Here is an 18967-nt window from a genome sequence, read left to right as displayed (position 1 = left end):
TGAACCGGTATCATTTCTATTTGGTGAAATCACGGTTAAGTGCATGATCATAGGTCTACACTAAATGTAGCGACCTGTTTAGCAACATTGCTACTAGACGTCGCTTTTTCTCGAAAGCACCTAAAGATCAAGTGAAAACAATAAATACAAGTTTTAAAAACATGAACCACGGCGTCTAAGATAGGGTTTACTCGTTAGCTCTATCGTCGAGTCCTTTTGAACGAACCCGGGATGGAAACGCAACAAAACTCGTATCATGAAACACTACTCTGAATTTGCAAAGCAACGCCATCTAATAATGAAACGCATAGATTTAATGAATGTGGAGATATACCAACGTTATACAATTTCTATGTAGTAAATTCACAAAACGTTGAATTTTGATTTGTTTAGGTCAGTTTTTCGATCATGAACTAGTTTCGATCATTATTGATACTATTATTGGAAATTTCATATGCAAAGGAAACCATTATGCGATAATACGAATTATCATTGAGTTAATAAGTCGCACTTAATTAATTTTTAGATGGCAGTGTAATTTTTAATAAACTTTTACGATCAAGCTCACAATATGATCACTTTGCTACTTTAATTTCTATTATTAGCGTTACTTCCCGTTGATAACATATATAATGAGAAAATCATACGTAAGAAGTTCAAAATCCTTAGGCTTTTGTACAACTCCATATTAGAAATATGTTATATTTTGTTTGTGACGATAGAACGGTCTACGGAGCGGATTTTATAAACATATTTCACCCACGATCTTTTACTAGGTTTTTGTTAATTTGCATTGTCAATATATATATGTAGAATATATATATATATATATTTATATAGGTGCTAGAATATATGTGCTTTTAGTTCGATGCATGCATATGAATGCATGCTAAAGTAACGATTCAACCCTGTTTCTTCAAACCTGCATTGTTATCAATGACTAATCGATGAGTCTGAACAATTGATTGTAAAAAATAAGGGAAGCAATTGATACGATTGTTGTATCACTCGTAAATTGATATACTTTAAATAAAAATATTTCATTATTAGTTATATATAATTATATTAAAAAGAAGGCGACATGACGTATTTCTAGAAATAGGACGGTATATGACATGGACACGCAATCATTAACGTTAGCCAAAAATTAGATCAACCAGTAGCGATTCGCGTGGTAGAACACACCTTCTCGAGGCGAACCAATCGCGAAGCTTGCTCAATTTTACGTTGCTTTAACACTCCACCGATCTAAACGTGTAGGTCGTAAGTGTATATACTTTCGATGATTCAAACTCGTTTTTATCACTCTTCGAGGAACAAAAATTAGAACATATAAGAGAAAATATATTCTATAAAATCGATCTATTTCGAAGGAGCACGTAAGAAAAGAGAAAAAAGGGAGAGACAGAGGGAGAGTGGATAATCAATCCGAAGAAAAGGTACGAAGAAGCCGAATCTGATCATCGTTCGAGCTCCCCACTTAGCGAATCAAGAAAAGATTCCCCAAGTCGTTTGTTATTGGGTTCTTGGACTGAAGCGTAGTAAGGTGGATATACAGGGTTTTTCTTTTATTTACTGACAGGAACCGGCAAGAAGTGGCTACCCGTTCGAGCAAGTCCCAGTAGTAACATCGACAGCGGTGGGTCTGTGCATAAATCGGTGGCGCGCGAGATAGAGACAGAGAGTGAGAGAAAGAGAGAAAGTGGGGGGAGCAAAAGAAATAGAGTGAGAGAGAGGGAAGCTCGACGCCCCAGGCGAGGCACAGTCGCGCGTAAGGCCTCACTCGACGAGAGGGTTTCGATCGCGGTAATCGTTTCTCTCGTCGTATCTTCACCTATCAGGACTGTTCGGTACACGTTTAAAAAAAAAAGATACATATATATATTATATATAAAAAGGGAAAGAGAAAGAGAGAAAAAGAGTCAGAAAAAGAGAAAGAGAGTAATGGCGTTTTTGAGAACGGTGCCGCGATGTTGCGCCGGTAAAAAGATTTTGAAAAGCGTGCCACTCCCCGTGGTTGGATTACGCGATCAAAACGTCTCCGCTGCATTGGTGCGACTGATCGAACGTGGATATGCCACTACCGGCAGCATGCAGCAAGCGGCGTCGGATCAACCGAGACAGATAGATCCGCTTGATTTGAAGTTTAACGACCCAGTTGCTGCCTTCAAGAGCAAGACCACCATGGAGCTCGTAAGAGCGTACGTCGTATATCAAATATGTTCGATTGAGTATCTTGTCGAAAACAACATGAAGGTGAGCATTCATCGAGGTATCCATTTCTATTTCTTTCTTATTCGTGTTCCGTCGGTGAAATCAGACCGGCATCTATGAAATTTTTTTTCTCTCTTTTGCTCCCCCTTTCTTCTCTTGCTCTCTCACTTTCCATCTCTCTTTCCTACTACCACCACCCACGTATACGAAATGGCGCAGTTTTACGATCGTCTTTTATGTAATTATCGATATTTGCAAGTTTTGAATCCTGCCGAACGGTTTGCTTTATTGAGTTACTGATTCGAGTTTGAGAGAGTGAGAAAGAAAAGAGAGAGAGCAAAGGAGATGGAGAGAGAGGGAGAGAGAGAGCGAGCGAGCGAGCGAGCGAGCAAGAGAGAGAGAGAGAGAGAGAGAGAGAGAGGGAAAGAGAAGTTTGCTTTTTCCTCGTTCGACGGACGAGCCATTCACGTTTCTTCCTTTCTCGTGAAATCTCAGCATGGCGAATGGTATATGAAGGAATAGTTATTTGTCTTCTCGTCGATGATTCTGCGTACCTTATGCAATGATCAATAATTTTCTTTTGATATATTCTCCTTTTTAATTATACTTACATTATATCGTTTCCCTCTTAGATTTATCGAGAGTAATCGATTTTATAGTCTGCTACGTACTACGTAAGTCACGCCAACTGTCATGGCTGTTCGACGATTGGACGTACTGAGAGGCTCCTCGTTTTGTTCAACGAGTATGTTTCCAAGTTCTCTGTTTAATATTTTTTTATATTTTTATATAGTTTTCCTCGAAAGACAATCTCGAAATATTATACTTGAAAACAAATTTTTCTTAACGTTATCGAGTATCATAACTTTCGACGTTTTGTCGCATTCAATCGTTTCGCAGTTGATTATATTTATGTATATATTTTTATTACCTGAAGTAATATATATGTCATTGAATTATATTAGAAAACTTAGATTTTCATCTTTTTGTTACTTTTAATTATTATTTTAGAAGTGATAATTATTACAGTTTCCATAGATTGAAAGAAATAATATACGTCAATGCTGAGTTTCTTAAAAGAGAAATGTGAATATAATGACGTGACGGTCAATACAATTATGATTTTCTACACACACACACACACACATATATATATATGTATGCATAATCTTGTTGATTAGTACATTTCCAAATGTATTTGAATAAAAAATCGATCAAGGTCTTATTTTTGTTATCTTAAAATTGCAGTCTTTGATCTTGCAATAAAAAGAGGAAAAAAAACGAGGTATCCTTGAACAAGATCGAAGTTAAATTTACGTTGAAGGTGCAACAACATTGAAAACATTTTTCTCCCTTTACAAAACGTTAAAAACAGATCATATGCATAGGTTATGATGAATTGTAGGGCCAGTGACCTCCTTCTTAGTAGTAGCTAAGTTAGCTTCGAATTTCGTATGCTATTTATGCGTTAGTACGACGTGGCACGAGCTGTTATTGATTTTGGTGATGTCGCTTATCGATCGCGTACGCCTTCGTGCCAGCGAATAGTCCGTCCCGAAGGAATTTTCTTTCTCCATCGACGTATGTATGTATGTACTACGTTCTACAAGCTATCGTGATTAAAAATGGCGGAGGTCATGGTGTCGATCGCGACATCTTCAGGCTGGTCGTCGATGTGTAAAAGTATTGTTTTATTTTTATTACTTTATTGTATCGTTCTTTTGAATCATCTATTTTTTCATCGTATAAAAAATTTTGCGTCATGCAATGTCATATGTCTTATCGAATGATTTGCCAGTTACACATACACGAGCGCGCGCACGCGCGCGCGTGCGCATATGATAATTGTTTCAAAATTCTTTAAAACTAATATGCAAACTAACAATAACTTTCGTGTTATTTTAAGAAAGATCTACGAATAGAATGAGGAGAATGAACTTCAGTTTGTATTTGCTGCGTATTCTATCTCATATTTCCGTAAACTTTGAAAAGACTCGTTACGTAACAATCGTTACGTTCCAACTGTGTAACGATCGTAAGTACCTACTATTTGCACGTGCGCTTGTTCGTGTAGACGGGCTCGTCGGTTCTTTGGAATCTGTTGACGACAACGTAAATGTTATTTTATTCTAAACCTCTACACCTTGTAAATAAAGGACTCAAATGTTTCGTACAGAAACGCGAAGAAACCGGTTTTTATTCCATATTTTACGATCATTTAATAGCAGATACGATCATAGTTTTTATATATTTATTGGTGCATTATTTATCCTGTATATTGATTTATTTTATTTATCTTATTTATTAATTACAAGATAAATTTCTATTAAACGTATGGCAATTTCTTTTCAAACGATCGCCTTTTTCTGCACAATAACTAGTACACACGATTTTTACGAGGAATTATATTGATCGGCACTTGCTCGGTGATATGTTCAAGAATCAGCAGCGTAAGGTCTTAGAACCGCATTTTACGTTCGATAGCTCCTGAACGTGTCTACTTCAAACTTAAGTATCTCTTATTTTTTTTGTCCCTAATATCGATCATCTTCTTCATTTCTCTTTTAATTATTCTACTTTCTTATAAACAATATCATACGTAATTACGTATGTTAAATGGATAAAAATTCAATCTCCTATTTAGAGATTACGAAACCATGGACCAATTAGGTCATATGTTGGTAAAGCTCGAAACATTACAAGAAACTCCAAGTTTTTTTACTGAAAGATTTTTAACAGCTTTTCTGAAAAAAAAAGAAAAAAAAAAAAAAAAAGAAAAAGAAAAGTTGTTGTTTTGTTCCCTCAGATATATGTGAGTAAATCAGTATAGATTAAATCATTCTCACGTAATATCGAAGCTTGAAACACCGATATTATTATGCGATGTTGAAAAAATTCGAGAGAAATCATCTTTCACTGGCTGATTATGAAAGAGGGAAAGAAAAAAAAACTACTTTTACGTCCATATTTTTTTAGTTTTTTAACTTTGTAGTATAGAATTTACTTAATTATCGTAAGCGACTCGCTGATCACAATCGTTGATCCGATAGGATTCGCTCACGATATTTGGATATAAGATCGTAAAAATCTTTCAAATCATTAAATCATCGTTACGTAAGAATCTTTTTGTAAAAATTCGAGGTGAGATATTTTACAAGTCAACTTTTACTATCGATAATCAAAAAGGTTAACTAGAACGTTCGCGTAATCGATAGTTATATCGATTAGAAATTGTCACCGTTACTCTTCATTCGATCGAGTAGCGGGTTACCTAAATCGCATGCCTTGCATTGTGTTCGAGAATATCGATCTTTCAAGGTTATCTTTTTAAGTTCCTTCGTCCTTCGTGTATCTATGAACTTGAGAAGCTTGCATTTTTGTCGATAGATAATCGATAGTATATCGATAATCAAAAAGGTTAACTAGAACGTTCGTGTAATCAGTAGTTATATCGATTAGAAATTGTTACCGTTACTCTTCATTCAATCGAGTAGCGGATTACCTAAATCGCATGCCTTGCATTGTGTTCGAGAATATCGATCTCTCAAGGTTATCTTTTTAAGCTCTTTCGTCCTTCGTGTAACTATGAACTTGAGAAGCTTGCATTTTTGTCGATATGTAATCGATAGTATATCGATAATCAAAAAGGTTAACTAGAACGTTCGCGTAATCGATAGTTATATCGATTAGAAATTGTCACCGTTACTCTTCATTCGATCGAGTAGCGGATTACCTAAATCGCATACCTTGCATTGTGTTCGAGAATATCGATCTTTCAAGGTTATCTTTTTAAGCTCTTTCGACCTTCGTGTAACTATGAACTTGAGAAGCTTGCATTTTTGTCGATAGGTAATCGATAGTATATCGATAATCAAAAAGGTTAATTAGAACGTTCGCGTAATCAGTAGTTATATCCATTAGAAATTGTCACCGTTACTCTTCATTCGATCGAGTAGCGGGTTACCTAAATCGCATGCCTTGCATTGTGTTCGAGAATATCGATCTCTCAAGGTTATCTTTTTAAGCTCCTTCGTCCTTCGTGTATCTACGAACTTGAGAAGCTTGCGTTTTTGTCGATAGGTGGCAGCACCCTTGAAAAAAAGAAGACGAAATTCCGTTCTAACAATCGATCACCGTTCTCTATCGTAGAATACAAAAATTGCCGTCAGGAACCATTTATCGTACCATAGTCGTATAGATAATTTCCATGATTAAATTCAGGGTCGATCGTGTTCAATTTTAATTTTCGAAACAGTTCTCCAGAAGATATATTATTAACCGAATGTGTAGAAAAGCTTAGCCGTTTTTCGTGATATTTCACATTAACATAACTGATAGAAATCTTGGGAAAGAGAAAGCAAAGAAATTACTCGTGATAATTTTATCAGGGCCACATATATTCATTTTAGAACTGTAGCGATGTTATAGTAAATCATGAGCCAATTTGGCAAGAAGCTTGGTATGATCGCTGTACCGAATCTCCGAAAACTATTCGACCTATCTTCGTTAGATGGGCGCGAGGGAAGACAAGAGCGAAAGAGAAGAGTATAGGGACGTGAATTTACTCGGTACGCGAAGAGGACGTAGACTTACTTTGGCTTTCGGATATAAATAAATTAAGGCGAGCAAACGAAAATGTGCGCCCTATAGGACAAAGAAGAGACGCGAGATTCGCGCTTTCTCTTTAAAGAGTAATATTGCTGATTCTTAAAGAAAGACGCGAATCCATACGTGATGATGAAAAAAGAAAAATTGAGAATGAGAAGTCGGACAGAACACAGGCCGTTGGCTCGAAATGCACGTACGTTAGTACGACCTGCCAGACTACGCTCAGACGACTGCCAGACGTATGACAGAAAGTTGAGTGCGTAGAAGAAAGAGTAAGAGAAAAGGAGGGAGGGACGGAGAGAGAGAGAGAGTGAAGAGGGGGGAGAGGGAGAGAGAGAGAACATAATCCTTCCATGCACGATGTTGGTAGTTGAATTGCATTATTGTCACGGCCATCTACAACTACCTATACGGCCATCTTACTCCACGTGCTTGCTCTTTCAAATGTAGCGCCTGAAATATAGCGAATACCATTCGATCGATCGATTCACAAGGCGCCACCTTTGAATCGACTTCATATACATTCTTTCTCTTTTTTCATTATCATAGTTGATATATTTCTATTTGTGGTTTATTTGGTTGTTTCGGGCTTTTATTGAGATTGTTAAGAATAGAGATTTAACTATTTAACTACAGATAAGTGATGCACTTATGTCGATAGCAGTCCGTGGAGTTTGAATCGTTTCCGTGATCAGGATTATTTAATATTTTGAAATACAATGCAGCAACTTATATCGTCGGGTTTGCTTTTTTGGTTCTTTCGAGATATCATCCGTCCTTGTTCGTCTTTGTTTGTTTTTGTGATAGATTACATTTAAAAAACATTGGCTGAGTCCACCGCGAAGAAAGGTACGAATGAGTCCGATGTCCTATTCCGATGTCCCACTCCGATTGGTCTGTAAAGACACGTGATAACTATATCCAAGGTCGTCCGGTTGCTTGTCTGACGCCTCTTTAGAGTAAGAGAATCTTTCCGTGCATCACAAAAACGATGATTTTATTTTCCCCTTTCTTCCGCCAAAGAAAAAGAAACGATTCTACGACATTTTTTATGCAAACTCTAAAATTATTTTTATTCTTTTTTTTTTCTTGTTCTTCCAAGAGATCGATCTTGTACAAAGTATATAAACGTTGTGTATACGCTATGTATATACATTTATCGACAAATAATTGCTTAAAACTACGGTAAACATCTATAAGTCTTTGAAAAACATTGCTATCGGCTTGGTGCAAATACGAGACTACCTGTCGGAGAGGAGTATATATGTACTTACTTTCGTTATCATTAACAAGCGAGTCTCGGTATTTGCAATTAACGTCGTTGTAATTCTTTCCTTGTATAGAAGCGGGAGGCGGGAAAGGGCTCGATCAAAAACCACATCGACGTCATTGGTCGACGTCAGGTTTAATGTGTATCGTGAGCAAAATTTATTTATCGTAAGAAATGGTTTGAAATTGTGCCCAACATCGAAGTCTCATCTGTGGGTACAAAATGTAGATGTCGATAAATCGTAATGGAGAAAGCGCGAAGACTGAATGAGTCTTGAGAAAGAAATCGCACTCGTTTATCGTAAAATGGGTGATATTTCGAACTAAAGGGTGTGTTTATAGGATATCTATCAGATGACTTATTAAAGTGCACATAGTTTACATATGTTCGTCGTATAGCTATATAGCTATACGTACGTATAGCTCTGTCTGGCAAGGTGGCTGAATATTGATCCTGGCGAAGAGTTCGTTCGTGGATACGACAGCGTATTACTGGCGAAGAGTCGTTGGCCCCCGATCGTCGGTTCAATTCTCGCAGAACGTGTTCTATGTCGTAGCCTACTATCTTGATACATAGTTACTTATATCTACATACATATATACGGTGCGCTACTTACATTGTGACTTTAAAGCTCGCTGAAACTTAACCGTATTATTTGTATCGATTTTTAATCATTAACGAGCTCGCGAGAAATGTTTATTAAATAGGATTTACCTTTAAATTTCATCCAAACGTTTAATATTAAACTTAAATACCAATAATTAAGTTAGTCTTTAATTGGTTCTTTAAACGCTTCTCGGATCAATGATAAATGAACATGAATTATAATATCAACGAATTGTCGTAAATAAACGATCGTAATGTGTGAAAATAATTGCTTAGATATTTTTAATTGTTTTAATATATGTCTATTGAGCTTTTATTTGTAGTCTATAATTCTCGATGATCGTAAAAGTCTTCGGTCACTGTTTGTCGTTCTCTGTATTTTTATTTTCAATCAGTTTTTTCGTTCAGTTGAGAAAAGGTTGAAATTGATCATGAAATATAAGAAAGTGTGTGTGTGTGTGTGTGTGTGTGTGTGTGTGTGTGAGAGAGAGAGAGAGAGAGAGAGAACAAATGTGAAATAGCGCGATGCTATCATCGGCTCGAATCCGACGAATGAATGATAACAATTAAGTCCGACGAATCCATGTAATTAGTTTGTAATGAACATACCATTCACATTGGTTATCGACGCAAGTATTATAATTTGTGTTCGTGAATTAACACTGATTCTAAAAATCGTCAAATTTTAAATATAAATGTATGAAAAAAATTTGTTTCTCTTTTGACGTATCAATTTACGTTTCAAATTGTGTGAGACGTTTTTGCTCTTCAATCATGGTTTCTCCGATAAATGTGATCTCCCTTGGGATTTTTATTACACTTAGATCTATTTAATTACTTTTACAAGGCTCCCTTCTATTGTATTATATGTTTAACACTATACAAATACAGATAATACTTTGTTACATGAACGATAGATAATACAGATATTGATCCTATTGTATTGGATATATATATATATATATATATATATATATATATGTGAGGTACATCGATAGTGTATGCTTCTGCGCTTAAATGAGTGAAAGAGCTCGTAAGTTTCCTTTACGAGGAACACTTGTAAGACTACTATAATAGATTCGTATGTGAAACCCATCGAAATCTAATCGATTAGGAAATGATCGTAATTACGTACGTATCTCTTCTATCGTTTATTCTATTTCTATGTCCTTTCTAATTATGGTTTCTTTCCATAACGAAGATTATTCTTTCTTTCGTGCGCGCGCGCGCCCTCTCACACACACACAACACACACCGTGAGTGATGACATACATGCAAAGAAAAAAGAGAATATATTTGTTATTATTGTCAGAAACATTTGCAAATCATAGAAAATATAAAAAATCATACAAACAATTGATTATTCATAAAATTCTTTGTAAAAAAAAAGCAGAATCAGAATAGTTCACGCTTCTTCTGTCTAAAATCAATTTTTTTGACATCCGATTTTGTTGACAGTCGTGAATACAAATAATAATGGATAATAAATAATAATATTAATAGATACGTGTTAAATATAATGACTAGACGAATGATAATGAAAGCGACAAATTGATACAATTTTCATAAGTTATACATAACGTATTACAAAGAACACCTGCGTGTTTTTACAAATGATTAAACACCGGTTTTATCGATGTTTGATATTACGATGTGTATAACTAATATCGCACTACGTACGTATGTGTGCGTATATAGATGTCATACGTATGTGGTTACGTATTTATTCTCTGATCTCGTTTACAAATACTTTTTCTTATCGAACGAGCGAGAAAGTATATACGTATCTACGTACTCTCCGCATTAATTTCACAAGCTTTCTCGATTGTTTTAAAAACATAGGAACATTAGGAATGTTGAGTAATTGCATTCAATTTATCTCGAAAGATTTTTACTTAATTACAGTAATTCAGAATAATTGGAAATCGTCCATCCAAGATCCTACTCGAAGGAAGTTTGTTAGATAAGCATGTTATTACGATGTCCGCCGGATATAATGTCTCCTTTTATTTTATTATTTTGCTTCGCCAATCGACTTTTTTGACATCTTTGTAGCTTTTCTGTGGTTTTCCAGACGAAGATTCAACAAGACGAATCGTGCGTTAAAGTTCCTTTACGTTACAAACTCATCTCGTAATTTACATTGTCTCTTAAATCTTTTATACACGGAAGTTGATGGTTCATCAAATCATATAAATGGATTTTAAACAATTTAATTTTTAAAAGAGTTTAACAAAGATGGATGATTGATTGATCACAGGGTAATTTGGTTTTATGTTAATCTTTCTCTCTCACTGGCATAATCGTAATGTCAAATTATGAATTGAGTTCCGTGAAATATAAGTGCATCGTCAGAGTTTAATCATCTCAAGTTTAGACTTTAATATAAGGTACCCGTATTAGATTAGGTTTATTTACTTAGCGTTATTCCTCGAATGTTCATACGATACTTCAAAGGGATACACATATTTACGTACGCGTTTTGCTTATCTATTGTCATTCTGAGATATATTCTTGATGAAAGATATTTTTCTCTTTGGTTTTTCCGTTTCATTCGATCTTTTTTCACGGTTTTCTCGATCTTTTCAGTTTATGAAGCTGGCGGAGAAATTGCTTGGAGAAAAGCTCTTTACGAAAATGATGAAGGCAACGTTTTATGGACACTTTGTAGCCGGTGAGGATGAAGTACAAATCACACCGGTTCTCGACAGGTTACGGCAATTCGGGGTCAAGCCGATTCTGGATTATTCAGTTGAGGAAGATATATCGCAAGAAGAAGCCGAGCGCCGTGAAATACAGTGAGTCGAGTTTACAAAATTTATGAAAGAAATGTTGAAATCTTTTTTCATTTGAATAATTGATAATCGCCGAAATTGAAAATATCAAGGAAGCTATAGTCGTAGAAATTGATATAACACCAATTTCGAACATTATAACTTTTCAAAGCTGCATAATAAAATAATCAGAGAAGTTAGATACGATTCGTTATATTAGTAGTTATTCAGAATAATATTCGGCTTTGTTAAAAGGCGATCTCCATTTTTTTAGGGCCTCCGTGTCGGAAGCAGGTGATGAGAAAGCAGAGGGACCATTGAAGAAGTATCACGTTGAAAAATCGTTTGCCGATCGTCGTTACAAAGTATCTTCGGCTAGGACATATTTTTACTTAAACGAAGCTTCCTGCGAACGAAATATGGATATTTTCATTAGGTGTCTCGAGGCTGTTGCCGGTGAGCTACAGAAGATTTCTAAGCTCAAAAATATAAGAAAATTCGTACGGATATTCCGAAAGTATTCCTTTGGCAAAATCGAGAGTTGTCATTCAGCTGTAATCGTTGCTACGACAGCGATTACGCATGTCATTCATTTAAACTTGTTTTCTGCTTATAAGCAGAGGAAGGAAGTAGCTTGTGTACATGCATGTGTATATCCGCTTTTGCATATTTGTCTGGACGTTTATCCTATTACTTATGAGTTTTTCCGTTTTTGTTTTTTTAACGTATACATGAGACTACACATGTCACTTATGAATGTATTATACACTTTTTTACGCGCCACGTGATGTGTCTTCGAAGTTTATTACTTGAAACGTCGATCGTTTGAAACGGAAAGACTATGAGGAAATTAAGATAGATGAAGGGGGGGATATAGGGGGAGGGGGAGGGGGGGATAGAGTACAACAGATCTCATTTTAAATGAAATCAATCCCTTCGTGTGTATTCGTAATAATCATAATTTATCATTTTAAGTAATCAAAGACTTAAATAATCAAATAAATAATTTTATAGCTCTTAATTCTCCAAATATATATATTTCTGTAAGAAAATTTTGTTGATTATTGATAGCTGCTGAGAAAGTTGTTCGAACAAATCAGAGAATCGCATCTTACAAAAAGATATATCAAGGATATCGCGGACTTTATCAGTTATTATCTCAACAAATCGAACACTTATAAACAAATAAAGAAAGAAATTTTGTATGATACATATGTATATTAAAAATAACAAAAAAGCATGTGATATATTTAATTTGGAGGAAAAATTATATATATTAGACGCAAAAATAATTAATTTCAGATGAGAAGAATACGACATAGAAACTCGAAATTTTGTGAGTCCGCGAGCACGCTATAAATACCATACCGCAAGTGGACCTTGCCGGACTCTAGTTACTCTCCAGCCAAAGATGTGATATAACATTCGTCCGAATAGTCTTCGGTAGAAATATTTGACCGAGGATAAATGAATAATTACCATTCTTAATGATTGCTCATTTATTCTTTCTCTTTTTTTCGTTTTCTTTATTTTGATTGTTATCCAACTCTCGCTTTTGTAGCTTCCTTTGCGAAGGAACAGATAGATCGAAGTATGTTTCGATTTGAGCAAAAGTTTCGTCTATCAGAATTAGTCACAATCTTTTATATATATATATATATATATATATATATATATATATATATATCATTTTCGAAGAGATATCGAGGAATATTATGAATGCCATTAAATGATTACGAACGCATCAGATTGGAAAGAGATTGAGATATCTCACGAGTCTGTTAATATATACTTTGATTGAAGTCCTAATAAGAGGATAAGGAACAATGGCTGCTAAAGTTCATCTTAATCTAATCTCTTTACTTAATTCTTTTTCCGCTTTTCTGTATTATGTCATTATGTGCACGCTATATATACATGGAATATATTTCCAATTATATTAAGAACTATGGTATGATGTTATGCATTGATTAACAAAATGTGTACGTATTTAAAAAAATTGTGAAAAGCATGCCATTTGAACGATTCTATTATGTCTTGCACAAGAAAAGAACTAACTCAAAGCAGAGAGTAATTTTAGGCTAATATCTTTGCAGGTACTTCTATGGGCGCCGGAATCACGGCTGTTAAATTGACAGCACTTGGTCGTCCACAGCTTTTGGTTTGTAGCTCTTTTTATCATTAGTCATTATATTTCCTTTTCGAGGCTTTATATGCATAATTTCTCATTATTTTAAGCATTCATGTTTTAAATACTCGACAAATCTCTTTATTTCTTGTCTTTTCATTAAAGCTTCAACTATCTGAAGTGATCATGCGAGCGCGACAGTACATGTCGGACGTCGTGGGTGGTGAGGGTGCCGTTTTGGCTCACCACGCGAAACCCGATGACTTTAAGAAAAAGTTCGAAGAGGCTCACGTGATGGATGCGGCACCGGTACAAAAGTTCCTTGAAAAGATTCAATCTGATAAAGAAGGGTATCGTCTTCAAATCTTTTCATATTTTTCATATCATTCAATTCGTATTTTTCTAAACCTAAATATTTGCTATATACGAAAAATTTCCCGGCCGTTTTCGTATATATGTTTTCATGAATAAATTTATAAAGATTTTTTTTCCCTGCATTTAAATGTAGGAGAATATTTAATTACAAAGAATATAAAAGTCATTTGACACTCGGAGGGGAGAGTCTGAACAGAAACAACCGAGGCCGACATATCAGTCGGTGTCAGTTTTCGTATAATAACAAAGGATCGATTGCCGATTGATAGTACAGGGATTAAATTATTATATTTGTTTTAAGAGATACGAACAACTTTTTGATCTTAAAATTAACGAAATTTTTGAACGAAATTTTTCACGACAGTAGATAAAAAATCCTACATAAAACCACCGTGTACGTACAAAAGCAAGAATTTCAGAAAGAGAAACATTTCCTTCAAAATAAGACGGTTTTTTTATTCATTTTACTTAAAAGTGCAAAGAAATTTTTATCTAATAATAAATCAAAATAATAATTACTGAGCGGGACAGTATTTGCTAAGCAGATATATTCACTCACCATATTTTAGGTTTAAAAATACGAAAAGTAGAAAATACGCTCGGATATCTGCATACTGTTTCATTATACGAAAAGAAAGAAGAATAAAAAAGACATATAAAGATGAAAATGAAAAAGGAAAAGGAGAAAAAGGGAAAAAATGCTGGTAAAAAACGAGCAACAGTTTGAAAAACTCTGATGTATTGATAGTTCAATTATTTCTTGTACATATCGCGGACCAGTAGTTTTATTGCTAGCTTTGCTCAGTGGCCAGCTATGTTTTTGGTGAATGAATACAAAACAGCTTTTATGTAAATTTTAAAGCTATTAATAACTTTTAATTCTATATGAACTTGTAACTTCAACGAATGCGTTTTCCGTTACATTGCTCCACTCTAAATGATAACAACGCAAATACGAGAATTCTCGTAATTGGTCACAAGCTCTAGAACAGAAAACATGAGAATTTTTGTGATCCGTCCGCAATATGTTCAGATAGGAGTGGGCAACCGGTGGCTCGCGGATCGCGTGTATTACAAAGTGAGAGGAAAGGACACTCGCTATTTGACATCGCCGTGTTTCGTGAACTGCACGGCTTTTGTTTCTGTCTATTTATGGATTCTCGATTGGAATTGTGGTTAGTGAACTTAAGTAGTGGGGGAATGGATTGATTAATGAGTTAAGATCGCGTGGCTCGCGGCGGAGAAGTTGTTCACCCCTATTTTAGGATAAACATCCCGTTGTTAGATGTAAACGTAACATAGCAAAGACATAATGTGGATTCCTTCGTAGTGTGATTCACTTATTCCCTTGGAGCGGAATTCTGGACGAAAACTACGAATTGAGCGAAACATTTCAAGTTCCCGACATAAAGACTGGAAAGATGGTGAGACTTATGTCACAACTGACGTCGAAAGAAGAGGAGATGTTTAGGAATATGATCAGACGACTAAATAATCTTGTTGCGGTACGTATAGAAGCAAAAACTAAGAGGAAAAGAGGAAGGTAAAAAATTCACTCAATAAGAAATTCAAATATTTTCAACAGGCCGCCGACAAACTGAATGTACGTATTATGATAGACGCGGAGCAAACATATTTCCAGCCGGCAATCTCAAGACTAACGTTGGAAATGATGCGCAAGTACAATACAGATAAGGTAAAGCTCTATTTAGAAAACATAATATGTTATCAATCCGCAAATTTTCAGTGAATCATTTCTCAATCCCAAATGGTCTACTTCATAGGCCGTGGTGTTCAATACGTACCAGACATATCTGCAGGAAGCTTATAACGAGGTAAAAACGGATCTAGAACAGGCAGAACGTCAAAATTTTTATTTTGGCGCGAAAATCGTACGGGGTGCTTATATCGAACAGGTACGATGAGTTTATAGATGTATTTTGTTCCGAAACTCGTACTTATCTTATTATCTCTAAAATGTTCGAAATATAATTGCAATGACATGTCAAGATATAGTTAGATTTTAATCGTATAGTTATCTCTGATTTATATAATGTATCGTTATTCGGGTGATCACGATAATTACGATAGGAAAGAGCAAGAGCCGCTGCTATGGGTTATCCGGATCCAACGAATCCTTCGTTCGAAGCAACTACCGAGTCTTATCACAAAACGCTGATGGAGTGTTTGAGGCGGATGAAGCAGTATAAAGATAAGGGCGAAGACCCTAAGAAGATAGGTATTATGGTTGCCTCGCACAACGAAGACACCGTACGTTTTGCCATCGAGAAGTACGTTGTGACCTTTCTGTTATTTGCATATAACGTGATCACTTATCTATTCTTTAATGTCGTCAATAACGAATCATTTTCTTTCTTTCTAGAATGAAGGAAATCGGAATCTCGCCGGAAGATAAAGTTATCTGCTTTGGTCAATTATTAGGAATGTGTGATTATATAACGTTTCCGTTAGGTAGGATAATATATAATCGTATTCGACCTTGAAGTAAATATCGTTAAGGAAAAGACTAGATGCCAAATGATCGTCTTGTTTCAGGTCAATCTGGTTATTCGGCATTTAAATATATTCCTTATGGACCAGTGAAGGAGGTATTACCGTATCTTTCTCGACGTGCACAAGAAAATAGGGGTATAATGAAGAAAATTAGGAAGGAGAAACAATTGCTGTTGAGTGAAATAACGAGACGCTTAGTGAGAGGACAAATATTCTACAAACCTAAGGGCAATTACACTCCGGTCTGAGTATTTCGTCCTAATTAGTACAGAGATATACTCTATCAAATTCAAGTAGTGATTGTAAATTATTGAATCTCCAAGACCTTTAATGGCACTTCGAATCGAGATAATTGAAATAACCTGGTAAAACTTGTGGTATTAAGAGCGATGCGCGAGTGTGTATGCGTGTGTGTATGTAGCCAGAAAAGCAGGTAGTGTTTTCCTTACGTAAAATTGCTTATGTGTGCCCTCAATAAGCGCAATTTGCTCGATATTGCACTATTCGGCGTAGAGTTATATGCGTTATTATAGTTTTACCCGCATTGCGAAAAGCTACCAGCTACTGTGCTATGGTTATTACTGACGCGATCGAAAGCCCATCGAATGCCCATTTTCAAGTATTGCAACTTCGTAGTTTGCCGTTATATCCAAGCTATCGAAATTATATTTTTCTCTTTTGAAATGTCAGTTGTTAATTTATACTCGATGAAACATAATTGTAACACTAAGTCTTGAACAGTGATGAAATCGTAGAAAGGAAGCGATTAAAGTGCCCTCTAGCAAAGAGACCCCACGCTGATGTGTCATCTTTTAATGTTTTTATATTTTTGAGAATCCTAGTATTTTATGATTATATATATATATATATATATATATGATATAATATTGTACATATATATATATATATATAATACTTATATTTAATTTATAATTATATACATATATATAATATACGTACAGAATGTATCGTTCGTTTAAAAGGTCGAATCATACTATCTGTGTTACGTATTTTATATATATATATATAATGGAATATAAATCAATATAAATATTATATATATATATGCATATATGTATTTATTTATGTCGGTATTCCGTTAAAGTGTTACGTGAAGTTAGCTCATGTGTACTCAACAAACTGTTTTTTATAAATTATAACGGCATTTTATTTGGATTTAATAAATTAACGCAATTAAGTGTACATAGCACGGATGATGGTAGTTGTGTTAATCTTGCGGGTCAGACGCGAATAGTCATGTTCCATGCTTGCGCGTAGTTACCAAAAGATAGCCTCGTTTTCATGCGATATTATCAAAGTGACAATGTGAATAAGGAATTAATTATTACATATTCAGAGATTCCGTTCTACGAATTGAAAGATCCGAATGAAAGATATTATTGCAGTTGAGATGTTATGGTTGTATCCCTCGTAAAAATTGTAATGTACATAAAGGATGGGAAAGGAAAGGGAAGACGGTGGGAGTGAAGGTTTTAACGGCATGAAAATTAGAAGAGTGGAAAAAGTGGCTCTAAGTTTCGATGATCGTACGTACGTTGATATTTACGTTGTGTCAGTCGGTAAAGTGCGATTCATACGAGTCGAGATTTTACATAGAAGAAAAAGATTTACACAACACAAAGGCGCGTAAGATTTTGTCCCTTTTACCGATGAGAGAGTCACTTTTTCTTTTACGTACATTAATTACACGCGTTGAGATATAATATTATAAGGTATATCGTTGGACCGAAACAAGCGAGATCGAAAGTTTCGAGAAAGATAGACTGTTTTCTTGTAATTTCACATTCATAGAGCTGATAAATCATCAACCGTTTTTTGCCTCGTTTGAATTCGGTCTAATGTCTGCGTTATCATCGGTACGTAGAAAAAGAAGAAGAAGAAGAAGAAGAAGAAGAAGAAGAAGAAGAAGAAGAAGAAGAAGAACAAGAAAAAGAAGAGATGCAAGAGTAAGGTTTAATGGCATGTAACGTGCATATATGTATAGAAATGGCTCTATGTCTCGAGAGGAAAAATAAAAGTGAACAATTAAAGATTTTTAAATGCAAGAAATGAGATCATACGACATACCTGCTCTTGTTTTCAAAAATCGTCATTTGCGACGAGAAAAAAATCTTCACGATTCGCGTTTAACTTTTCAGTATTGTTAATCTTACGTTGCATTAAAGTATATTAATACTAAAAATCCTACGCAGCCTGTTATTAGTAATTCAACACTACTGTACGATCATCGATGTCGCAAGATATCGAACTACGACTCTGATTTTTTACAGTATTTTTTTCTTTGTAGAAAGAACACGTGATAAAGAATAGAGAGTTACTGATGATAGACTTCCTTTAAACTTCTTTCCAATGTGTGTTCTCGTTTTTTTTTCTTTCTTGTTTCTTAATATAACTATCATAAATTCGATTGTTAGTATTATTTGTTTCTTTTTAAACGACGCGAGTATACTTTCTTAT

At 35.0% G+C, this 18967-nt stretch overlaps 1 protein-coding gene across 1 annotated transcript; it reads left to right on the top strand.

The window, feature by feature from the left end:
- Nucleotides 1-1639: 1639 nt before the first annotated feature.
- Nucleotides 1640-18853, top strand: LOC122627324 (proline dehydrogenase 1, mitochondrial). The gene is made up of 11 exons (XM_043808398.1): nucleotides 1640-2256; nucleotides 11288-11496; nucleotides 11747-11928; nucleotides 13569-13633; nucleotides 13766-13950; nucleotides 15306-15480; nucleotides 15561-15671; nucleotides 15760-15891; nucleotides 16067-16266; nucleotides 16359-16447; nucleotides 16532-18853. The coding sequence occupies exons 1-11, from the start codon at nucleotides 1945-1947 to the stop codon at nucleotides 16735-16737; spliced, it is 1866 nt and encodes a 621-aa protein (XP_043664333.1). The 5' UTR covers nucleotides 1640-1944; the 3' UTR covers nucleotides 16738-18853.
- The last annotated feature ends 114 nt before the right edge of the window (nucleotides 18854-18967 follow it).

The sequence above is a fragment of the Vespula pensylvanica genome, chromosome 2, assembly GCF_014466175.1.
Source record: "Vespula pensylvanica isolate Volc-1 chromosome 2, ASM1446617v1, whole genome shotgun sequence".
Taxonomy (NCBI): Eukaryota; Metazoa; Arthropoda; class Insecta; order Hymenoptera; family Vespidae; genus Vespula; species Vespula pensylvanica.
Note: the sequence above shows the minus strand (reverse complement) of the source record. Positions and strands in the feature narration are given on the sequence as shown.

What these genes read in the sequence shown, in the direction of transcription:
- LOC122627324 (XM_043808398.1), top strand. Translation starts at nt 1,945, where the DNA reads ATGGCGTTTTTGAGAACGGTGCCGCGATGTTGCGCCGGTAAAAAGATT. An exon ending in GTGTCTCGAGGCTGTTGCCG is followed by an intron (nt 11,929 to 13,568) that starts GTGAGCTACAGA and finishes ATATCTTTGCAG; the next exon opens with GTACTTCTATGGGCGCCGGA. An exon ending in TTGGTCGTCCACAGCTTTTG is followed by an intron (nt 13,634 to 13,765) that starts GTTTGTAGCTCT and finishes TTTTCATTAAAG; the next exon opens with CTTCAACTATCTGAAGTGAT.